This window comes from Triturus cristatus, chromosome 10, assembly GCF_964204655.1.
Source record: "Triturus cristatus chromosome 10, aTriCri1.1, whole genome shotgun sequence".
Classification (NCBI taxonomy): domain Eukaryota; kingdom Metazoa; phylum Chordata; class Amphibia; order Caudata; family Salamandridae; genus Triturus; species Triturus cristatus.
The window spans coordinates 1,141,816,386-1,141,842,081 of NC_140593.1; the positions used below are offsets into that span (position 1 = coordinate 1,141,816,386).

At 46.9% G+C, this 25,696-nt stretch overlaps 1 protein-coding gene across 7 annotated transcripts in view; it reads left to right on the plus strand.

Moving 5' to 3' along the window:
• Window positions 1–25,696, plus strand: part of TNRC6A (trinucleotide repeat containing adaptor 6A) — a 451,850-nt gene that overhangs the window by 386,395 nt on the left and 39,759 nt on the right. For all 7 annotated transcript variants that reach the window (XM_085629474.1, XM_085629478.1, XM_085629475.1 and 4 more), the window contains 4 exons: window positions 2,034–2,141; window positions 2,231–2,449; window positions 3,003–3,073; window positions 12,429–12,568. In XM_085629474.1, the coding sequence (XP_085485600.1) occupies window positions 2,034–2,141; window positions 2,231–2,449; window positions 3,003–3,073; window positions 12,429–12,568 (538 nt within the window). The remainder of the gene's footprint in view (window positions 1–2,033; window positions 2,142–2,230; window positions 2,450–3,002; window positions 3,074–12,428; window positions 12,569–25,696) is intronic.

Sequence of the window (25,696 nt, forward strand, 5' to 3'; positions counted from 1 at the left end):
GCTATACACTACTACGGGGGGACAAAATAGCATGACTAAGGGTAGAATCTCTGCTGGACTGGAAGGATTGCTAACTGGAAGGACTGCAGTGAGGTCTGCTTGACCAACTGAGCCTCCTCAGGAGCCTCAATGGCACACTTGCCCAGGAGGAAATGAGGAAGATCATCTTGGTTGTTGAAGTTCCTCACTTTATTTAGTATGTGGATCAGGGGGCGCACCTACATTGTCTACAATCCATTTGTTCTTGTATGGTGCCAGACTCATCTTGCTCAGCCTGGTTTAGTAGAAAGTTGATCCTTGTATCACTGAGAAACCACCACCAGTGCATTCCCTTATGGTGCCTGGTTCCAATTGCTGGAGGGGATTGTCCTGATTCTTGAACCATCTTAGGAGCCCTTATGGTTTGGGAGATATTGCCAGTTGAAGCTACAGGAAAGATTTCCTGTACACCATTCAGTCACTAATGGTGTCTCACTTCTCTACTCTGGGTTCTCCCTGTCTCTTTGGGTGCCCTGACCTAAAATCTTGTCCATAGAAGAATGATTCTTAGAAATAGGTAGCTGGCCCCTTCATGACCATTTAGTGAGAACTGGCCTGAAATCTCCTGTTCCATACTTCCAGAATAGGGACTACATTTGCCAACAACTTGAATCTGAACGATAATAAAGTGGGCTGTGTTTGAAAGTGGACATTTCACTAAGTGTCAAATCTCTTGTATGGGCATCACAACGAGCAAGGATGGTAATGTTGGTGTTTGACTTTTTTCAAGATACTGGACAACTATTTTTAGAGCATCTTCTAGTTCGTCAGCCCAGCAAAGCTTACTTTCCAGTACTTTCGACTATATCCTATCAATAATTCACTCAACAACAAACCAAGACCCAAGCACCCACATCCTGTAGCTGAACCCAGTTAATGCCCTTAGGATAACATTGACCATGCAGAAAAATTCAAGTTAGTGCCTAGTGTTACAAAGCTATGAAGACAACCTGAATTTCAAACCATTACCTGAAGTAAGACTTGAGTGGTTGACCTTGTTATTTGAGAGTTTGGTGCCCTTTAAGGAAGTAAATTAATTGTCCAATGGGAGTGCACCTGCTATGGCCCTGAAACCTTTCTGATAAACAGTATCCACACAAGTTAAAGCCCTGTAACATTTGATTGCCCCAGGAAAGGCCTTGAGCTGTCTGTTTTCAGGTTTGGCTTGTAAAGTTTACCTGTGTTTCATGGAAACCTTAAGGCCTTTTTAATATCAAAAGATTTAGTCTGATTTGATTTATGACCCTAATACTTTCAACATCGTTAGCTGCAGTGAGGCGGTTGGGTGTTCTGTTATGAATCTAGAAGTGCAGTTTGCTCATTTAATTTACTGTACACAAAAGCCAGTAGTGACTTCACTTTAACTTCATGGCCATCTAATGTTTACTGTATGGGTTGTGGTACATGCAATGAATGCCTATAAACCCCAACGTCGTATTACATTTGATGCACATGTTAATGTATATTTAACAGTGCTATGCACAGGTTTAAGAGCAAGACTTCCTGTTGGCGTAGACTCCCACTCTCTTCCATCATGCAGACACACTGCTGTGCTATGACTTAAGCTTCTCAAAAAGCAGCAGCCAAGATGTCACATAGTTAAAGTTTTGCTTTGTCAGTTTTGCTGAATTGTTTTTTTCAAGCGAGTAGATTAAGGCTATCCTTTATTTGGCATTATTAACGGGTTACTCACTAGGTGGCATTGGCAACGACCCGGGTATTCTTTGAAACCTACGTTTACAAATGAAATGTGCGCTCTGACCAGAATTTGTTTCATTGAGAGTCCACCAGTTTATATGCCTGGACACATTGCATGCTACCTGCAACAAGTTTTGGTGAAGATGATTTTTTCCGGACTAAATAGTAATTAAATTGAATGAATCTACGTGAAGGACACTGCACTATTTAAAAAGGAGTATGCAGAGGGTCCTGTTAAGTTGGGACTTTTAATTTTCTTTTATATTTTTGCTAAAGCTCCATATGTATCCTCACAGGGTCATCCTCATCAATGAACACCACGCTGCCTTCAACTAGTGCCTGGTCCTCCATTCGTGCCTCCAGCTACAGTGTCTCCCATAGCAGTACCGCACAGAGCACTGCAGGTATGTGTTCTTTAATCTCTACCAGATTGTTTTCTTTGCCGTAATGCTAGAAATTCTGTTAAAGTTAACTCGGTTTATTCTTTTAACAGCCCGAAACAGTGATCCGAAATCTTCATGGCCTCCTGGTTCAGTATCTAACACCTCTCTGGCTCATGAGCTGTGGAAAGTTCCATTACAGCCTAAGAATCCCACTGCTCCATCCCGTCCTCCCCCAGGCCTTACGGGCCAGAAGCCACCATTATCCACTTGGGATAACAACTCATTGCGTCTCGGTGGGTGGAGCAACTCTGATGCCAGATACACCCCAGGTAAATGGATATGTTGGTATTGTCACTTATTCTGTTTGCATCTCTCATCAACTTTTCTCCCTCTTATTGAAGGGAGGCCTTTCACTCATGCCCCTTTTGGAAGTTCTGCAGTCGCCCATTTGTCTGCAACAGTACAGCTCTGCTCTTATAGCAGTCAAACTCAGTTTAGCACAACAGACTCCCTTGTGCATGTCTTTCTAATGCACACACGTGTCCTTCTCATGGGCACTGGTTTGCTCCTGCTCAGCATGCTTTTTGATCAACCATGTAATTAAAATGCTCAGTTACACACACTTTTGTCCCATGCGCCAGTCTGTAGTATTATGCACCTCACACTCTTACACTGTGCATGCACTTTCATCTGTGAGTTGCATGTGAGTGTGGCAGCTAAAGGAGTATCTGGTCCAAGTAAGGGACGTGCGTTTGACTCTTGGTAGCCCCTTTATCAATCTGTGCCCCAGTTCCATCCTTTCTCCATGTACTGGCTGTGTTTTTTTTTTTTTTTTATCATAAGAACTGTTAAGGTCTGCTAATATTTCCCCTTACCTTTTAGGTTCTAGCTGGGGTGAGAGCAGCTCAGGGAGAATAACAAATTGGCTTGTATTAAAAAACCTTACACCTCAGGTAAGAAATCCCTACTATTCTAGTATTTGCATACTTTGTTGTCATTGCCAGTTGTGTAAAGAGGTGCTTTGCATCTGACAATTTTGTAGCTTGTAGATTGCCCTTTTTTCAAATGGCTCTTTGGATTTTTCTATTTTGGGGGTTTCACAATAGGAGTAGTGCACAAAAACATTTTTAAGGTGGGTGATAGTACCTGACTAGTTCCACCTGCTTAGTAGTATGCCGTTATTTAGTGGTTAGGTTTGGACATATACTTCAGAATAATTATATTTTGGGCATGGGCTGAGCCAATACAACTGACTAGGATGTCTACTTAGGCTTACAGTGACCCAGTACGCATCCACCATCCTCTGATTGTTTTTCCTTCTGGTGAGTTCAGAAATGAGATGGGGGGCGAGGGTTGGCTACGAGCTGAAGAATGTTTGAGTATCTTAACATCACATACCTTGAATGTGAAGGAGGGTGCCAATAACTACATTTGAGGCTGTGCTGATTAAACACCGGCATTGCATGGTTTTGGCTATAGGTTGAGAATGGAAGCTTCTAGGACTGTTTTTGACTTTGACAATACACAGTTTAAACTTTGTCCTAAATGCTACTGCAGATTTGTAGCTAATAATGAGTAGACAGTTTGTGATTTTGATCTAAACCAAAAATGCAGACTGCATTGGTCACACAAATACGTTCTCACAAAGATATGGTTCAGGTATTGCTCAAATTAAAGAGCCAACCCAGGAAGAATTGGGCTTCCCCAAAGAGAGACATCTCAAACAATTTCAAGGTGCCGAAAATGCGCAATGAAGAACAATTCAAGATTTAGATGTTGATAAAATGGTGCCAGAATACGCCCAAACTCCTAATTTTTTTAAATTTATTTTATTAACATTGAAGGATCAAAAACTGTCCTATTCAGTACAATTGGATTCCAAGTCTAAACATCTGCTTGTAATGTCAAATAAGCAGTTGGGAAGAGTACAAAGAAGTCCTTTCAAGTTGAGTCACAAGCTATACAGGTTAGGCAGAATCAGTAGCCTTACTTGAAAGAGATGGAAAGCCAAGCAAAGAAAGTGAAGCTTCTGTATGCCAGCAAACATCTGCAACATCTGATTATGAAAGGTTGTAGGGGTGTTTTGGCATCCAAAATCAATGTGACTTTACTAATAAAAGTAGCAGCAGTCCTTTTGGTGTACCACCAGATTATTGTAAAATTCTTACAAACATTTGATAAGACTAGGTCAATTGCACCCACAGTACAACATACTCATGAGAAAAACATTGAATGAGATGTTGATCAACTTTGGGTGTTAGGGGGAGCAATATTAGGAAGATCAGGATGAAGAATTCATACAACAGAAACATAGAATCTGGTTCAGCTCAAGATGATGTTGAATTTTACCCATCAATCCCTGAAGCACCAGATGACCCCACAGTTTATGGTTCAGTTGAAAAAAGAAAAAGAAAAACAGGCAACACTTTCTCAGTGTAATGGGGGAGTGTAAGAGCCTGTTCTTTACTTGGTGGACTAAAGTGGTACACTGTGTAAAGACTCCTGGCAAACCCTAAAGGAATTTCAGAGGCACAAATGATACCCCAAATGCTATTTTGTGGTACAGTGGACCAGCAGTTATGCATATCATAGGGGAGTGCTAAGCATTTATTCCACACACAACTGCAGTAAGTTAGAGACACATTCAATAAAGAAATCTGACACCAGTTTATAAAAATAACATATTTTTATATGAATTTAGCTATCAAGATCATTCAATAAAGAAATCTGACACCAGTTTATAAAAATAACATATTTTTATATGAATTTAGCTATCAAGATCATCGGAATCAGGTAAATACTGTTAGAGGTATATGAGCTGTAGATCATATGCTTTAGCATAGATCGCCATCTGGTGTTGGGCCCGGATGTTTGCACTTGTTTTTGTTCGAAGAAGTCTGTAGTCGCAATGTAGGTAACTCCTCCTTTCGGTGATAGTGCGCATGGCATCGACTCCATCCGTAAATTGATTTTTTTCCGCCATCTGGTTCGGATGTGTATTGCTGTGCTCCGGTTTGGTACTGTTTTCGGACCCCTACGACTCACAATCCACTACCTTCGACGGTATTATCGATCACGGTTCCGCATTCGACGCACATCATCTCAATTCGAAAAAAACGTTCTATTGGAAAACTCGCGGCAGACCGTCCGGCCTACCTGTGCCGTCCGCTCTAGCAGTCGATGGAATGGACTCCACTTAAGCTATGTCCCGGGTATTGTGCTAAATTTCCACGCACCGACTTGCAGGAAGTGTGCAACCTCTGCTTGTCCCCAGAACACGACAAGGACTGCGACGCGTGTCGATCATTCCGAATGAAAAAAACCTTCATGATCGGCGGGCTTGATGCAACACGAGAGCGACTCTGTCCCGGACATTTTCGGCGAAGATTCTGATACCCAACACCCAGCTCAAGGGGCAGAGGAAGAAGAGCAGGTCTCCTTGTACAAGGCCGAATCTGACATGGAAGAAGAAAACATCGCTCCGGGTCAGTGTACCATGAGTACAGATCCCCCTGTGCCCATTCAACATGAGACAAAGGTTCCGTTCCCTCCTTCGCCCTCTGGTTCAGATCTGCACCGACAAAAATTTTCCGATGCCCCGCCTTCCGGCCTGGCTCCGAAACAAAAAGAGAAGCCTTCTGGCTCTGGCTCAAACCAGCCCCACTCTGATGCCGAACCGACACCTTCAGCACCAAGACATCTATTGGTCAACATACCGTCTGGACCGAAGATTCCACCTTCGACACCGAAAGTCTTGGACCTGAAACCTTCCAAGGCCAAAGACTCGGAGCTGAGACCCTCCAAAGCCAAAGACTCTGAACCGAAGCCTTTGACGCCCAAAGGCTGGGAGCCAAAACCTTTAACGCCGAAATAACCACGTAAAAAAATAAATTCTCTCCAAAGAGCCTCGGTCCGATGAGCCACCTCTGGACCCGAAACAGAAAAAGCTGGTTATAAACCCTAAAACAGGACATATTCTTAACTATCTTACACGACAACCTGCTAGAGCTCCTAAAGCACAAAATGGGACTATCTGGATCCGTGCTTTCATGGTTTATCTCTTTCCTCCAAAATAGATCTGAGTCCAGGTCAATCAATCCTTGTCTAACCCCGTCCCAGTCACGTTAGGAGTACCGCAAGGCTCTTCCCTTTCACCCACACTTTTCAACCTCTTCATGGAGCCTTTCACCGAACTTCTCAGTCTCTCCAATGTCCATTTTCACATGTATGCAGACGACACCCAACCCCCAACCGTACATCAAGATTCACTCACTTGAGGATATCAAATCTCTCATCTCAATGCTAAGACAAACTCAAGCATGGTTGCCTGAAAACCATTTGAAACTAAACTCCCTCAAAACCGAATTCCTCTTAATCGCCCCCCTGGCCCTGAAGAAACATATCAGCGCCTCCACAAAAGATGCAAATTTCCACATGAACACCTTAAGATGACTGATACCCTTCCTGACAGCAAACTACTTCAACCAAGCAGTTCAAGCCCTAGTAATCCCAAGAGTGGAATATGGGGCTGCAGCCCTATGTGGCCTCCCCAGATCCGCGACAGCTCCGCTAAGAGCCTCTATCGACTCAGCCGCAAGACTCATCACAGGTTCTAAAAGAAACACTCGCATCTCCCCTGACTTTAGAGCCCTCAACTGGCTACCATTTAAAGCTAGAATTAATTTGAAAATTGCATGTATGACACACAAGGCCATACATCAAAACACTCCAAGCTATCTAGCTCAAACTGGTTCTCTCCGCTGGTAATAGGTCCTCTAGGAGCTCCAGGAATCTTCTACTGAAACCCCAACGATTTGTCAAAAAGAAAACTTACAACCGGACCTTCTCTGGAATGGCTTCTAGGATTTGGAATGCTTTGCCTACAGAAACAAGACTGAACCATTCCACTCCCTACTTCAAAAAAGAAGTGAAAGCGCTTCTCATGGCGAAACTCACTTGAATTATGTACTTTCCACTGTAATATAAGTATGTCTTTATTAATGGTCCCCTGTTATCGGAATAGCATATATTACTATTTTTAGGTCTCGCCTAGCGATTGCGTTTACGCAATCGCTATGCGAGACTCTAGTAAGAGGGGCATTTCAAAGTGCTCCCAAAAGTGGATTGCATGGCGAGCACGCGCTCAATCACGTGCATCATGCCGCCATGCAATCCGTTTGGGGAAGCACTTCAGCCCACTGGCGCGTGCACGTGTAGCCACAGCCTCGGCATCATACTTCAAAGGGTCCGCTCCCCCGCCTGGAATGCGCTTCCCTGCCCCGGCCACAGCTTTTTTTTCTTTCCCTCTATCAGGCCCCTGCTGCTTTTGAGATAAACAGGTAACAATAAATGAAATATATATGTCTAGCGCTAAAGCACCCTTAGGACATCAGTGCGCAGTGCGCTGCACAAGTGACTTCCATTCCGATATAAAACCACATGTGGTAATGTACAGCTCCGCAAACAATGGTGCCGTAAATCCACTGCACTGAAGTTGTAATCTCGGTACCTGTGCTCCAGTGGCCCCTGTCTCCAGCCGCTCCCCCGGCCCTGCGCCTCCTCTCCGGCAGACAGGGACATTTAACACCTGCCCCTGCCCAGCCCCCCCCTTCACTGGTGGCTAATGAGCTCCGGACTGGAAGAACAAGTTCTCTTGGAAGATCCCCAACGAACCAGAGGCGGCAGGGCCCCGCCTCGGACCAGAGCAGCAGATAAGGAAGGATGTAAAATGGGCCCCTGAGGCAGCGGGTGTCATAGGAAAAGCTTAGTAAATGTACTATGTCAAAATTAAATGATCATACCAGGCCATCAAAGAAACGCAGAACACGAACTCACTGTTATCCTTGAAGTGCTTACCAAGGCGGTTATCGGTGTGTAGCACTCCAGAAACTTAAAATGAGGCTTGTGCTTAAAGGGGCCGTGGCTGCTTCTATCTCTCTGGGTTTAAAGGGCGCCGATAGTGCCATAAAAACATGTTCAATCGATTGTGAAAGACAAGGGGGCAATCGGTTTGGAGAATTCATCATATTTTACGCGAGAGGCAGCTCCTAATAATTCAGCTCTCTTGCTAGACTGCTTTCGGTTCAGAAGTATGACCAGACCTGCATTCATGAGTTTTTTTTTTTTTTTCTCTTAATTGGCCCATGGGAGGAAGTTCTTTGATTCTGACTCAGATGAGACATTTTCTTGTAAATTTGCTTAGTTTGTGCACTGCTGCGTGCAGGCAAGGATACCTATGTCAGTTGAACACTTGCTGCTGACGCCTATTTGCCTCTTACAGTTCGCAGGTTCGAAAACCAGCAGTTGACTCTGCCTTTCATCCTTCAGGGGTTGATAAAATAACTAGAAGTGCGTTCTAGAATCTTCTGTAATTCCAATGCTGTTAAACAAAAACGATGCTGTCGGGCACTGTAGGTACTACAGGCCTCATTCAATTTCTATGCTTAAAACCTGGATAAAATTGTCTATGCCCTGTGTATTTTATTTAAATTAGGGAGCTGAGGAATCGTATGTTGAATGTTAGAAATTAGGTTCATGTTCTCTCAGCTAATCAGAGGTTTTGTAACATCTGTCTTCTGTTTCTTCGGTCAATTAATAAGGGTACATTAATAATCTTCCTACTCCTTCTGAATAAAAAAATCCTGATTTAAAAAAAAAAAATAGACAGGCACATATTGTATTCGTATTTCTTTACTTGCTAAAGGTTAGCAGCAACGAAAACAAGCATACCCTGCAGCCACGGTAAGGGGCACTGTAATGTTATAGTATTTATTTATATTTATAGCAGTCAGTTTTATGTAGCGTGAACATGCCCAAAGCATTTACAATGCAATATGGCATTGTAAATGACAATGCCTTTTATGTATGTGTAAAGAAAACCTACTAAGTGTGTGTTTACGCACACCACTTGCAGGTTTTCAAAACAAATAAAAGGCAGTGTCATTTACAATGTCAATAGCAAAAACTCTCGCAAATGCGAGACCTATTGCATTGTAAATGCTTGTTTTCTATGCATGCATTTCCGTCCAACATCTTCCTTGTAAAGCGCTCTGATACCAGCAAGGGTCTTGTTCGCGCTATATAAAACCTTCAAATAAATAAACTCTTCCAAAATAACAGAAAATTGACTTACCAGAGGACCATCATATTTGTTTATTTATTTGACGTTTTATATAGCGCTGGCTAGAACCGGAGGTATCCGAGTGCTTTACATGAGGTTAGCTTTAGATAAAAAAACTGTTACTTCATTACATCAGTTACTGGAGCATAGCATAACATAGAAACAAGTCCTATGGAGCATAGAAGGTAGTGAGGGAATAGTAAGGAGTTGGAATGAAGATCGGGTTCTGTGGTTTGAAGAGTCGTCCCTGCCATGGAGAGATAAACATCCAGATCCCAATCAGCTCAACCTTGCGATCTGGTACCTGAAATCCTAGAGTTTGGCTACCTTAATCTTCCGCCAGACTGTATGAATGTTATCAAAGAGGCTAGACGCCCTACCACAAGAGCATGATATGCAGCAAAGTGTAAGAGGTTTTCGGTTACTGCAACAACAATCCGATCAATCCACTAGATGCTTCAATCCTAGACATCATTTGCTATCTATTGCACCTACAACATTCCAATTCAGAGTACACATCCTTACGCTTACATCTCACTGCAATAGCTGCATATCTGCAAAATAGACAGCACTTGTCTTTTTTTAAAGTGCCCGCTATTAAGGCTTTTATGGAAGGACTTAAGACACATTCACCCCAGTCTTCCTCCTTCTCCAGTGTGGAATCTCAACATAGTCCTTACAAGACTCATGGGTCCACACTTTGAGCCATTGCACAAATGTGAAATACTATTTCTCACCTGGAAGGTAGCCTTCCTTATAGCCATCACTTCTCTAAAGAGAGTCGGTGAGCTTCAATCACTAGCCATAGAGGAACCATTTTTACAAACACACCAAAACAAAGTGGTTCTTAGGACTAACCCCAAATTTTTACCTAAAGTCATCTCTGCCTTTCATATCCACCAATCTGTTGAGTTGCCTGTGTTCTTCCCTCAACCAGGTTCAGTGGCAGAACATGCCCTTCACACATTAGATGTTGAAAGAGCATTACTATACTACATAGAAAGAACAAAACCTTTTAGAAAGACCAAACCACTTTTTGTTGCTTTTGCTCCACCACATAAAAGCAATCCCATATCAAAATCAGGCATTGCAAGGTGGACAGTTAAGGGCATTCAAATATGCTACAATTAAGCTAAATACACATTAACAATTCCCACTAGAGCGCACACTACACGCAAACTACGGGCATCTATGGCATTCTTAGGAAACCTACACATAGATGACATCTGCAAAGCTGCAACATGGTCTACACCACATATATTCACTATTGTGTTGTGTTAGCAAGACAACAAGCTAGTGTGGGCCAGGCAGTTTTACAAACACTATTTCAAACCACTCCAGCTACAGGTTAGCCACCGCTTCACAAATAAACTGCTTTATAGTCTATGCTAAAGCATATGAGCTACAGCTCATATGCCTCGAACAGAAAATGCTGCTTACCCAGTATGCATCTGTTCTTGGCATATAGAGCTGTAGAGTCATATGCGCCCACCCGCTTCCCCGGGTACCTTTACCTGTTGCAGTGATATCTTACTTGGATACAATTTACATGGACATCTATCTTTACCATGTTACTAACTCCATCACCCTTTATGGCAAAACAATCTAAGGATGGAGTCGATGCCCATGCACACTATCACCGAAAGGGGGAGTCACCTACCACGTGACTACAAGACTTATTCAAACAACACACCAGATGGCGATCTATGCTAAAGCATAGGACTCTCCAGCTCTATATGCCAAGAACAGATGCATACTGGGTAAGTAGCATTTTTCTTTCGTAGTTGCAGTTATGTCTGCCTGCCGTAGCAGTAAGCTTTAAGCCATGTTAATGCAACCACCTTACACCACCCTTTTTCCAGGCAAATTGGTGTTGCAAAACAGCATGACTTTTCTTTGCAAAAATCATGATTCCGTTTCATGTTGGGCAATCCATCACCCTCCAAATGTTCTTTGCTCCACCTGACTCCTCGAAGATGGAAGAGACCCCATCGCTTGGACCCCAAAAGAGCTTTTCCATTGATAACACTAAAGACTGTCGGGTGGATGGTCAGCTCTTTGTGGGGTTCTCTGGCAAGACAGTGCAGAAAAGGGTTGTCCAGGTTGATAGTCATCTGCATTAGATCTGCTACGTACTGGCCAATAAGCAGCCCCCAGAAGCATTGACTGCTCAATTCCATCAGGGCCAAGGGTGCTATTATTGAATAGTAATGAGAGAGTGTCCTGAACATTAGTAAGTCTGCGACATTGGCATCAGTGTACATATTCACGAAGCATTGCTGCCAGGTCTGATGGGAAGGGTGTTTTTGGTCTAAACCCATTCCTCAGACCCTCCACCTTGGGAAGTACTGCTTTAGTTCTATTCTAAAGTTGAGGAATCTGCAATTTGAAGTAACCATCACAAGAATCCTGCTACTTCACAATTCATCATCCAGAAACTTCAGGTAAGCATTCAGCTTAATGAAACCATGCAGAGCATCCACACCTGCGATATACATGTCCAAATAAGTCACTGACCTTCAGTAACCCTCTTTTTGGTGGATACTTTCTAACCACAGGTTCCTCACTGCCCTCCCACATCCCCGTCCTGTGGCATATTCTCTTGTCCCAAATAAAAATGTTCCAATCTAGAGATCTACACCCTCGTACCGCTGATTTCATTTTGGGGCCTGCATCTGAAGTTTCAGACCGAATTAAGAAAAAGTGGCGTCCATATGCATGTGACGTGGATATCAGCTTCACTCTGCCACTTCCCAGGTGGAACAAAGTCAGTGCGGATGTACATAACACCACCTAACAGCAGGAGCAGTGCTGTGTGTAAACAATCTGCGATTAGAATATCCACCACAAAGAGGGTTTTCAAAGGTAAGTGACTTGCTATTTGGGACATGGGTTTGCATACTCTGCATTGCTTCATTAAGCTGGATGTTTTCTTGGAGTTTCTGAACACTGAGTTGATGATATTTGGTCTCCTTTTGCACACATTGGGCTGCCTGCTTTGAGGAGATTGAAGCTTTGTTCAGTATCTCCGGGCTCATTTTCTTTGAAGCACTTTAAGAGGCATCCTGGAAGGGTCCTGCACCTGTGATTATATTATAGGTTGTCCAGCTAGCTAAACAAACATATATAATGGCACTGCTGTGTTAAGGTGTAAACTCTCATTGAATTTTATGCTATGTTTGTTTTAGATCGACGGCTCTACTCTGCGAACCTTGTGCATGCAGCATGGGCCACTGATGACATTCCACCTTAACCTTCCCCACGGGAATGCGCTGGTTCGTTACAGTTCCAAGGAAGAGGTAGTGAAGGCACAAAAATCTCTGCACATGTAAGTACAATGAACAATATTGACTGCTTGATGCAGACTTTAGTGCACTTACACAGAATATGCTGCTTTGGGCTATATAGTTCAATTCTCAGGGATATCTATATTGAGCATGTCAGAATGACTTTTACTTGTTTGTGCTTCTGCTTGCCCATTTTTAACTCCACATACTTATGACTTAATGGAAACCACCTTTGGTGCTTGCAGAGGGCTTTGTGTTGCCTCAGATTTGTCATTCCATATTTATAGGACTCACCTACAGCTTTTTGCTGACAGTTGTAGACCTTGTGTGGACAATACCAGTGCTTCCAGTGGGCTTTGGGACATTGACAAAAAAGTAAACTAAGTGATAATCACTCATTGGCTTGCTTCTTCAATGGCTTTATCTACTCTTTGTGTTTGTCCCTCCCATGAAGCATATCTTATTACTGTGCTCTTGATTAGATGACTTGTATGCTCCCACAGCTTTAAATTAAGAAACTTGTTTTCTTTATTAAAACACTCCATGCCATTGCCCTGCGCTCTGTTGCACACCCTTTCCCTTCTGTACTTGAATTGTTTCTCCTGCCAGTTCGTGTGTTTTTTAACCACGTACCACCCTACTCCTCCGCGGCTCTTCCTCTTGCTGTTAATTGTCAGTTTCTTCCTTCATGCTGCTCGTCTATTTTTTCTTCACTCTCCTTGTGCCCTCTGCCCTCCCCACACCCTTTTCATTAAAAAAAACCAAGAAAAAACGCTTTAATGCACTTCCTTTTTTCCCTTTTAATATACCATTCCAAGATTGAGTATCTCAGCTACGTTTATGACCTGAAATGTATACCTCATTCATATGTCCATGACGTGTGATTTGAGCATATGCATCTTCCCCTTGTATCGAGGGAAAGTAATGGATTTCATGATCTAAAAAATGGGTATCATTTGAGAGATGGAGTGATTTGCTCCAAGACACAGACTTCTGCATCCACCCCTTTACTGATTAACATTCGCACCTGCCCTTGATGACAGAACCAGCAAGGCCTTCATGTAGCAATAAACGTGTGAAAGTTGAAAGCATGAATTGTCAGACAAGTTTAAATTGTTATACATGATTATGTGTTTTGAGAATTTTGATTTGAAGATGCAAGTGTTTTTGTATATATTTTTGCACCTCCATCCCCTTCTTTGGTTTATTCGTAGCCTCTACCTCTTTTGTCCTCCAACTAATCTTCCCACTTGGATCTCCCCTTGGATGCTTAAATTCTGTCTGGCCTTTCATGTAGAGGTCTCTATTACCAGACGTACTCCAGAGCTCTCTATTATATTCACAATTTTTATGTTTGTAATGGAGTGAAATACATTGTGCACCAAACTCTTAAGCCGTATCACTCCTGCAGTTCACCTCATTCCCTTTTTCCTTTCTCACCATTGGCGATTGTGATGTGTAGGTGCAAGTGGTTTTGCAGCGTGAATCTTTCTGGATTCACTATGCTGTGCATTATTCCGCCCCAGGTGGGCGTCGACGTCCACCATTTGGTGCACCTCCCGTGACGTCATCGTGCTTCCTGCGGAAGTCCCACCTTTGGGGCGCCATCTTCAGATTCTTTTTTCCGCCGTTGGGTCTGGATCGTCATCGGGAAGCTCCAGAAATTCACTCGGAGGAAGAAGGAAGAAAAGCGAGTTTCATCGATAGAATCAAGAGAAGACATCAGGAATAGAACAGATTTCATCAGGAGCGCGAAGAAAGAGGACCAGCGAGCTCTTTTCTTCGACAGCCTTGGAGAATGCACGCTCAGAGACCCTGAGCGAAATGGACAAGACGCCATTCAAGTTCTGCCCAAACTGCCACCACAAGTTCGCGCAGAAAGACCAGCATCCGGTCTGCAACCTCTGCCTACCGGTGGATCACCAGAGTATCGACTGCAACGCCTGCTCAGCCTTCGCGCCGAAGACACTCAGGGTGAGAGAGAGGCAGAGAAGAGCCAACGCCAACATGGATGGCAAAGGGAAACCCCCGACACTCTACGAGCTGGGCCTCGACACGGACGACGAGGACAACGTCGCCGAGACAGCCGAAAACTTCACGGTCGTAGAGACCGACAAGAAAAAAGAAGACGAGGTAAGAGAATCGTCGAGCGCAAATCAAAAAACACCTCGAAAACACGAGGGTGACTCGAGAAAAACTGAGTCAAGGTCCACGAAGGGAGCCCCGGCGCCGAAAACTTCGACGTCCAAAGGGGGAACTTCGGACAAAAGGCCCAGCGGATCCTTACAAAAGGACTCCCTGGTGCAGAAAGACGCCGAAAGGCAAGGGTCGTCGAAATCATCCCATGAAACGGGCCGATCGACGCAGAAAGAACGTTTGACGTCGACGCAAGTTTCATCGAAAAGACCCGCGGTCGACGCCGAAAGGATCTCCGAAATGGAGAAAAAGAAGAGGCGGCTCGAGGCCGAAATGGAGAACATCCTTCAAAGGAAGAAGGAGTTCGACGCCAGGATGAAGGAATTCAAGATTCCAACGGTTTCATCGGCGGACGTCGTCTAGGTCGAAGACGAGTTCGACGCCGAAGGGCTGACAAGGGATCTCGAAGAAGAAGAGGAGCCCTATTATGAGGGAGAAGCCGAGGAAGAAGACCAACAGTCGTTCTACGAATCGGCGGCATCTACCAGCAACGACGTCGAATGGCACGATCTCGACACCGAAAACCCGGAGGAGCCCGTGGACACGTACCCCTCGAGGCCTTCGCCACCCGACGACATCGGGGTGTACAATATGGTGGTGAAGAGAGCGCAGCAATGGCCTTCGGCGTCAAACTCGACGAAGAGAGGCCGAAAGCCGATTTTCTCGTCGAAACACTGCTCCCCATCCAGACTAGGAGTCAGTTCCTCCCCATGCTACAAAGCGTGATGAACCAGGGGAGAGAAGCCTTCAAGGAGCCTGCCACCTGCCGGTCGATCACGCCCAGGACAGAGAAGAAATATAAGCACTCCTCCCTGGACCCACCTTACATCAAGGGTAGCGTCACCGCAGACTCCATCATAGCCTCCACGGCCAGGAGAAGGGCCAACGTTCCAGCAACTTCGGGCCCACCTCCGGATAAAGAGAGCAGGAGGATCGACCTCACAGGCAGAAAGGTCGAGAGGAACGCCGCAATGCACTGGCGCATGGCGAATTCGAATGCACTCCTCAATAGACACCAATACCAACACTGGGATGAGATGGGGGAGCTAGTAAAGCACCTCCCCGAAGAATACCGCCAGAGAGCCTCTCACCTGGTAGATGAAGGCAAGAACATCGCCAACTCCTGTATAAAGACGGCGTTGGATGGGGCAGAGACTTCAGCAAGACTCATGGCCATAGGGGTCACAGAGAGGCGGCATGCATGGCTCAGAATCTCGGGATTCAAACCGGAAGTGCAGAACAACATCCTTGGCACTCCCTTCAACGGAGAGACACTGTTCGGAGCAACGGTGGACGAAAAGCTCACCCAGCTCAAGAAGGAAAACGAGACAGCGAGGTCCATGGGGGCCCTACAGCTGAGGGGAATGAGACGAGGAAATCCCTCGAGGAGACCCTACGGTAGGGGTGGAAGCCAACAGGGGACGTCGCACCAGGCGTTCCAACAAGGTCAGCAGGGCGAAGGTCACGGACAAAGTCAGCAGAAGCAAAGCTGGCAATATCAACCTCGGGGCCAGTCCTTTCGCGGGAGAGGGAACGGACGTGGCCAAAGGAGGAGAGGGGGCGATCAGCCCTCCTCGAAGTGACTCAGCACGCAAGAAGACGCCTACCCTCGTCAGGTCCCCAAGGGTGAGGCGCAAAAAAGTGTCATCAGGGGGAAGAGAAGATTCAAGAGCCTACGAGCATACGACACCAGTAGGCGGAAGGCTGAGGTTCTACCTTCAGGAGTGGCGGCGTATAACCACAGACAAGTGGATACGGAACATCGTGCAGTACGGATACTGCGTAGACTTGGAGAAAAGACCTCCAAACAGGAAGCCGAAGGGAAGACAGAGATCGGCCCAAGAACTGGCAATACTCAGAGAAGAAACGCGGAAACTCCTACAAAAGGGAGCCATAGAGACAGTGCCGTTCAGGGAACGCAACAAAGGGGTCTACTCAAACTACTTCGTGGTTCCGAAGGTAGACGGGGACCTCAGACCCATACTGGACCTCCGTTACCTAAACAAGTTCGTCAGAACGCAAAGGTTCAAAATGACTTCACTGCAGGAGGTACTGCCACAGATAAGAGAAGGGGACTTCATGGTCACCGTGGACCTCAAGGATGCCTACCTTCACATCCCAATAAACAGAAGGCACAAGGGCCTTCTAAGATTCAACATCGAACAGGAACACTACCAGTTCACAACCCTGGCCTTCGGATTAAAATCAGCGCCGAGGGTCTTTACAAAATGCCTGTCGGCGGTAGCGGCACACCTACGAAAGCAGGGAATACACGTATACCCCTACTTGGACGACTGGCTGGTCAAGGCAAACTCACGCGAGAAGTGCGAGAGGCACGCAAAACGCGTAACAGACACCCTCACAAATCTGGGATTTTCCATCCACTGGGGAAAATCATCGCTGGAACCGGAACAGGTAAAGATTTTCCTGGGGGCAAAGATCAACTCCCTCAACAGTACAGTAGTGCCCAGCGACAGGAGGACAGATGCTCTACTGAAGGAGACGCAGCTCTACCAGAAGGGGCGAGCTCTGACAGTGAGGGCGGTGAGCAAGATGATGGGGATGATGGCGTCCTGTATCCAGCTGGTGCCGAATGTTCGCCTGCACATGAGACCATTCCAGGAATGGCTGCAACAGCAATGGTCACAAGCAAACGGAAGTTGGGAGGATCTAGTGGTTGTTACGCACGCAGTGCAGGAGGAGATAACTTGGTGGAACAGAGACAACATAACAACGGGGAGAAGCCTGACACCACCAAGCCCAACAGTGACCATTACCACGGACGCATCGCAGAAGGGATGGGGAGCGCACATGGACAACCTCAGAGTGAGGGGTCTATGGGCTCCAGCAGACGCGGTCCGCCACATCAACTACCTCGAGTTGAAAACAATACTGCTAGCCCTGAAGGCATTCCAGAGACACCTGTTCGGCCAGAGGGTGTTGGTACAGACAGACAACACCACGGCGATGTTCTACATCAACAAACAAGGGGGGACACAGTCGTTTCCACTCTCATCCCTAGCTCAGGAGATTTGGAGATGGGCCATACCTCTCAAGATAGATCTACTGGCAATTCACCTACCAGGGAAGGACAATGTGGAGGCAGACTGGCTGAGCAGGCAGACCTCAGCATCGCACGAGTGGGAGCTCAATGGCCAGGAAACGGAGAAAATCTTCCGGAGATGGGGGACTCCCACAATAGACCTATTTGCAACACGCCACAATGCAAAATGCCAAAGCTTCGCGTCCAGGCAACCAGATCAGCAATCCAAGGGAAATGCCCTATGGATAAGCTGGTGGAGGACATTTGCCTACGCCTTTCCACCGATACCCCTGTTGCACAGAGTGCTCGACAAGTGCAGAACCAGCAACATGACTCTGATCCTGGTGGCTCCACAGTGGGCGAGGCAGACATGGTTCTCACAGATTCAAGAAATGGCGCAAGGCAATCCGTACAGGTTCGAGAGGAGAAAAGACCTGCTCTCAATGCAAAACGGGGAGGTCCTGCACCCAGAGCCAGAGACCCTCAACCTAGCAGCATGGCTCCTGAAGACCTAGAGTTCGCACACCTAAGGTTACCTCAGAGCACTATGCGAGTGCTACGGGAGGCAAGGAAACCTACTACAAGAAAGTGCTACAGCGCAAAGTGGAAGAGATTCACGGTGTGGTGCAGGAAAAAGGGCCTGCAAAACAGAATGACAAGAGACTCAACTGTGCTGAGGTACCTCACACACCTTCTAAAGAGTAACCTCTGCTCGAGCTCCCTAAGGGTACACCTAGCAGCGATCGTTGCCTACACCAGAGGTGAGAAGGGTGGAAGTTTCTTCACCTCGCAGGTGGTGAAGAGATTCATGGAGGGAGCCAAAAGAATGGCACCCCCGAAAAGGTTGCCGCCGCCGGCATGGAATTTAAACGTGGTTCTGACGGAGCTCATGAAGGCGCCGTTTGAACCCATTCACAGGGCCACTCTACAAATGTTGTCGATGAAATCTGCCTTTCTAGTGGCCATAACCTCACTACGCAGGGTGAGCGAGCTTCAAGCACTAACGCTACAGGAGCCCTACATTCAAATTCACAAAGACAGGGTAGTCCTGAGGACGGACCCACACTTCATGCCCAAGGTAGTGTCGGCGTTCCACATGAATCAGAGTATCCAGATACCGAGTTTCTTCCAAAACCCGACTACAAACGCAGAAAAGGCCCTGCACACCCTCGATGCCAGAAGAGCGGTGATGCACTACATTGAAAGAACCAAGGAACTCAGGAAGTCGAAGCAGCTGTTTGTGTCCTTTGCTACTAGCTTCATGGGTAGACCAGTGACCAAGGGCACCATCGCTAGGTGGATTGCCCTCACTATTCAATTCTGTCACAAACAGGCTGGACAGGAGCTAACGGAGGGGCCCCAAGCTCACTCCACAAGGAAGAAGGGGGCCACAGTTGCCTTCCTGGCAAACACGCCCATCCAAGACATTTGTCTCGCAGCAACTTGGGCATCTGTGCACACGTTCACAAAGCACTACTGCGTGGACATTCAAATGAATAAGGAAGCACAGGTCGGACAGAAGGTGCTACAACACATTTTCAACGACCAGCGATCATCTTCCACCCAGCCACCACAAAAATAGGAAAACCGCTACAAAGTCTATGCACAGCATAGTGAATCCAGAAAGATTCACGCTGCAAAACGAAAAGTTTCTTACCTGTCGGTGTAGTTTTGCAGCTTGAAGATCTTTCTGGATTCACTAGCGAACCCACCCACCTCCGCCAGGAAGATGAGGCTGGAGGAAGAGGGGGTGAAATGGATAGGATCAAAGAAGTGGAAACGTACAGAAATATGGACGAAAGGATTAATCAATCGCCTAGGGTTAAAAAAAAAAAAAAAAAAAAAACAGGGAAAAAAGAACCCGAAGATGGCGCCCCAAAGGTGGGACTTCCGCAGGAAGCACGACGACGTCACGGGAGGTGCACCAAATGGTGGACGTCGACGCCCACCTGGGGCGGAATAATGCACAGCATAGTGAATCCAGAAAGATCTTCAAGCTGCAAAACTACACCGACAGGTAAGAAACTTTTCGTTTTGTGCGTTAAGTGCTCTTTTTTTGGCAGATCTTTTTTCTTCCTTATAAGTATTGTGCTAGAGTCCTAACACCTTGTTGCTCCTTTGTCTCACTAAGTGCCCCAGGGCTGTGGTGTTCCAGTACAGGCCTTCTGTCTAGCCAACCATTCTACTACTTTGGTTATTGATGTATACTTTGAGCTTCTTGCAAGGTGTCTAGTCCTAGCATCGAGATAAAGGGCGGAAAGTTAAGGTGTCTTTCTGTAGCAGTGTGCCTTTGTGCTTAGGACCTAGGACCAGAAGCTATGCCCCATCCCTTTTGAGTTTTTCTTCCTTCATACTCCAGCTTTCACATTCTTATTTCTGAGTGTCTTTTGAAGGTTACTTGTATTCCCCAAACCGGGCCAATCTGAATGCCCACTCACCTGGGTCCCTAGTCAGTCCCAGCGTACTGAGGATTACATCATCACTCTAACCCATAGATCATCTCCAGTAGAGCAGGTTAGAGGCAGCAACTCTGCCTGACCATTTCCAGGGGTTCTCTACCTTAACAATGAAGGCGTGATTTATGTACAAATGGTATCTGGTTTCCTGAGGCATATGTTCGCCAATACTTGATGGGTCTCATAGACTCGTGTACAATGGTATCTGTTTAGTCGTTGTGGCCTGACACCTTCCACTCCTTGGTGGGGCATATTAACCCATGTATTAACTGTCCATTTACCCTCCTGCATTCTGTCATCTTCAGTTCCATGGTAAACTTGACAGACGTATGTATGAATGGTGTCTTGATTCTTTTATGGTATAGGATGCACAGCGACAGCTCGTTAATACTCCACAAACCAGGAACAATAATAAGTACAAAGCATAATGTGTCCTTGCTGGATTGAAAACTTGTATAACCTGCGTTCTATCATCTTCAGTTCCATGGTGAACTTGACAGATGCTTGTATGAAATGTCTTGATTCCTTTATGGTGTATGAAGCACAGAAGCAGCCTGTTAACCTACCACAAACCAGGAGCAATATTAAGTGCGAAGAAAAATGGGTCCTTGCAGAATCAATAACTTGTATAAGCAGCAAATTGTTTACAATCCGATATAATAGAGAGAACCTATTGGATTCAGTATTCACACACAGTCCCTTCACAGATTTCTACCTAAAAATGCTTTATGGAGCGCTATGAATTATGCCCGGAAGTATTAATTTAGGAGTAACTAAATTAAGGTGTTAAATAAGACCTGCTTTTTGTGATCTATCCAGCCCTTCTTGATTCTTGTGACAACTAGTCCATACTGCATCTGCTCAAAATCTATCAGTCTTGACGATGACACTTGACTAATTATAGGTTGAAACGCAGCTGGCGTTTGGACAATTGGACCTTTCCAAAATCCACAAATGTTTTGATACAGAGTCTGTACACCTTGTACGAGTCTGTACAAACCTATATCAGCTATTTTGCTCTATACTTCCTTCTGTTTTTGTTGCACAGTTCTGTGTTTCCCTTCTGTGCACTGTGCAAGCACTTAAGCATCACTCTTGTTCTGATCAATTAAATGGTGTAGATTTTGGGCTGATATAATGACCATTGTCTCCTATTTCATTTATTGAATCCTAAAGCGTTATAATTTGACTGTGCCTTTTTGCAAGTGATTTAAATGAACCCACTATTCATTGTTTCTGATTAACAATTTGCTGTTGATATAAGGTAGTGATTCCACCAGGAACCAGGTTCTTTATACTTGATTGCTTTATGGGTTATAGAGATTTCCCTCTGGTTGTCACCGTTCCTTCTAATTGAACCTAGTAGAATTCTCTACGTAATGTATCTGTTCCTAGGACTCTGTATGTCCCCTCCAAGCCCAATACCGCAGACTCAATTCATCAGGGTTGCTGACAGTGTGTGGAGCCTCTTTTGAATCGCTGGTTTTGGACCCCAAAGACCAATGTACATATATAGTATAGTTTTTGTCCAGAAGATTCTTAAGGTTCTATGTGATAACATGGTTTTCTAAAACATGTTGAAAAAAAAAATCTAAAACCTATGTTGCAATAATAATTTTATATGGAATGTATTATTTGAATCCAAAACGTTTTTCCATACATTTAGAGCTTCCCATGGCATATTTTTATTTAATTTCGCTTTTTGTATGTGCATGTGTCTCTTAACATATCTATTTCTACTCAGACACATACCTATAACCTTCGGTGCATTAGAAAGTAATTTTTAATTTGCTCAAAGATGCTTTGAGAATAGGATGTTTTTGAAACGCAATTTTTTTTAAACTGTTATTGCATACTACCGCTCATAAGCCGTTTTCGTACAAAGTCCTGACTCTGTTCTACTGGTTCTCTGCGCCTTCTTGGACTTCGCAGAGGCATGTATATAACCATGGAGTCTGTTTGCTTAAGGCTTAGTATCTCAGCCTGATTGATACCATTGACCCAAACTTGAATAAAGTTTCTTTATTTACCTGGGTCGTAGCTTCTCTGGTACAAGTCCGTGGTGTAAGGATCATATGGAATCTAGAATTCAGTAAAGCAAGAACAGACCTATTTATGAGCTTCTCTGAAACCAGGCTACAAGTATAATGATTTAAAAAGTGCGATCTTTTTATCTATTCGTCGCAAGCATTTGATTCAAGATTTACATTCTTGGACCATTCCTAGGCGTTAGGCTGGGATTGATGTGCAGTGAAATAAAATGTGTTAAAAGTTCTCGTGTTTGTTTAGTTGCACAATATGCTCATTTGAAACAGCCTGGTCGGAGCCAATGAGATGAGCGCAATACTCCACTTAAAAAAAAATGCCGCTGTAGCTCAAGTATTGACCGCACAGCAAGTGAGGCAGTCCCTGGAGAGATGTCTGCTTTTTGTACATCAAAAATGTATTTTCAACAAAACCTCAATATCTGAAAGAAACATGTTGGTTAGATTCCTCGCCTTAGACTATCCACAGGCGTCAGGCTGGATCCGGAAAGATTTTTCATCCGCAATACCCTTGCGCGTCGCTAGGCGTCGTCTGCGGCTCCGCGTCCGTCATCGGCGTCGTGATCGCCGGGATGACGTCGTCGGAGTACTTAGACGCCGCCCTCGCGCGCTGGCTTCAGTTCTTCTTTTTTTCCGCGCCAGTAAGTGCAGATCCGGGAAGAGCATACCCTTTTAGTCACTTTTTGACTAAACTTTTTGAACTCTTTTGGTTCTATTTCCAGTCGACCTCGACTCTGGTGCCGGTAGGGATGCCTGGATTCAAACCTTGTGACGCCGATCACAGACTGATGTCGGTCACGGATCACCACTGCCGGTGTCTCCATTGCCTTGGGGCCCACAACGATGCCGAGTTGTGCCTCGACTGCCGGGCCTTGACCTCAAAGGCTAGTCGGGAGCAGTCCCGCAAGCTGCTCGAGATCCGGCAGTCGGCTCCGAAGTCTTCGCACTCCGGTAAGTCGAAGCACAGCAAGAAGTTGAAGAGACGACATTGCTCTTCTGGCTCCCCTTGCCGGTCGCGCGACTCTGCTGAGGGTTCGTGTGGCACCACCCGTGCGGCTCCGTCGGAGCCGCGGGAGTCCCGTCCGACCCCATACCCTCTGGTCCCTGGGTCTGGCGCTACTCCGGATATCAGAGACTTCCTTCGGGCTCCGCGGGCTCGAACTGGGAGGCCTAGTGAGCCGGCGGCTCCGGCCCCGTCGTCGACTTCGGTCCCGATGCCGCGGGATCCAGGCCTGGATCCCGGTCGATGCTGGTCGATCTTACGACGCCGGCACCGACCCCCTCCGGTGCCTCCTTCGGACGACGCCATTCCCCGGTTTAGTCCCAGTCCGTGCCCGGCGTCAGAGCGGCGCCGTATCCGGCGCCGATGGATGACAGATTCATCTACCGCCCGGCTCCGACCCTTCCACCTGTATACCAGGAGTCGGATGACGGAACCGACTGGAAGGGGTCTGAACACCCTCTGGCACAGCAGTGCCAGTTATCTCCGGACTGGGCAGACGAACTGGGGATACCAGTGGTCTTGATACCTCCCCTGACACTGGCTTCATCTCTCCCCATCCGTGGCTACGGAGGAGGGTGCAACGTACTCTGTGGTGCTGCGCAAGGCGGCCGAAGCCCTCGGGCTGGAGCTGCCTGCTGTGGCCGTGAGGACTGATCTCCTCGCTGAAGTGCTTCAACCGACGGCAAGCTCCTCGGAGCCTCTGCTGCAGTTCAATGAAGCACTGACCGACGTTTTGATGGGCACCTGGTCCAAGCCCTCCACAGTTACTCCTGTGGACCGGAACGTGGCCCGGCGCCACCGCCCTGCACCGGGCGACCCCAGTTTTCTGTCGGTGCACCCCACGCCCAAGAGCCTGGTTATCTAGGCCTCTACCTCCCAGACCTCCTTCCCGTCCGCTCCCCCGGATCGGGAATCCAAAAGGTTTGGGAAGAAACTGTTCTCCTCCCTTAGTTTGGGGTTGCGGTCTTGCTGCGTGCCTTTTGGACAGTTACTCCCACTCCCTGTGAGATACGGTGGAGGACGTGCTGCCACAGTGTCCGGAGGAGGCCCGGACACTGCTCGCCCAGGCTCTTGCCGAGGGGCGGGATGCGGCACAGTATTCAATCCGATGTGGACTGGACACAACGGACTCGCTAGGCAGGGCAATTGCGACCTCTGTGGCGATTTATCGCCACGCCTGGCTGCGGTCCACTAATTTCTCCGGGGATGTCCAGAGCACCCTCCTGGACATGCCCTTCGATGGCCGTCGCCTTTTCGGCGTCAAAGCGGATAGCGCGCTGGAGCGCTTTAAGGACTCCAGGGCTATGGCCAAGTCCTTGGGCCTCTCGGCCCGCGTCCGCAACCTTCCGCTTTTCGACCCTTTCGTGGCCAAGGAAGGGGCGCCCCCCTCACGTCTGTCTAGCCACAGGCTGCAGAACCAGCCTCAACGCGGTCGCGGACGTGGATTCTGCTGAGGCGGAGCAGGGGGACAAAGCCGGTCCGTCCACATCTGCCCCAGCAGCACCCGCCTCAAAGGCCTCCTAGTCAGAGCTTTCAGGCCCATTCCACGCCAGTGGGAGGCATAGTTCGCCATCACCTGCTCCACTGGCGTACCATCACATCGGACAGGTGGGTGCTGCAAATCGTCCCAAGAGGCTACTCCCTCCCCTTAGAGGCGACCCCTCCAGCCATGCCACTGCAGTACCACCGCATGTCGGGGGATCACTTGCAACTTCTGCAGGCGGAAGTTACGGCCCTCTTGGCCAAGGGGGCCATCGAGCGCGTTCCTGTCCCAGAAGTAGGTCGGGGTTGTTATTCCCACTACTTTCTGGTTCCCAAGAAGGGCAAGGGGGGCCTACGCCCTATCTTGGATTTCAGGAGCGTCAACGCCTTCCTCCGGAAGGAGAAGTTCAAGATGCTCACCTTAGCTCAGGTTCTGGCTGCCCTAGACCCTGGAGACTGGATGGTAGCGTTGGACTTGCAGGAAGCTTATTTCCACGTCCCCGTCCTGCCGGCCCACCGGCATTACCTGCAGTTCACGGTAGGCCCCGAGCACTTTTAGTTTACCGTGCTCCCCTTCGGCCTCACCAGTGCCCCTCGGTGTTCACGAAAGTGATGGCGGTGGTCGCAGCTCACCTGCGCCGATTAGAGGCTCCAGTCTTCCCCTATCTCGACGACTGGCTGTTTAAGGCGGGCAGTCGTCTCCCACCTCCAGACTACGGCCGCCGACCTTTATTTGTTGGGGTTCTTCATCAAAATGCCGAAGTCGCATCTGAGTCCCTCTCAGACACTCCTTTTCATCGGAGCGGTTCTGGACTCGGCGCAGTTCCGGGTATATCCTCCGGAACAGCGTGTTCGGGATATTCAGGCTCTGATTCCGATCTTTCAGCCTTTGTCCTGAGTTTCGGTCAGGTTGGTGCTGCGGCTGTTTGGTCTGATGGCCTCCT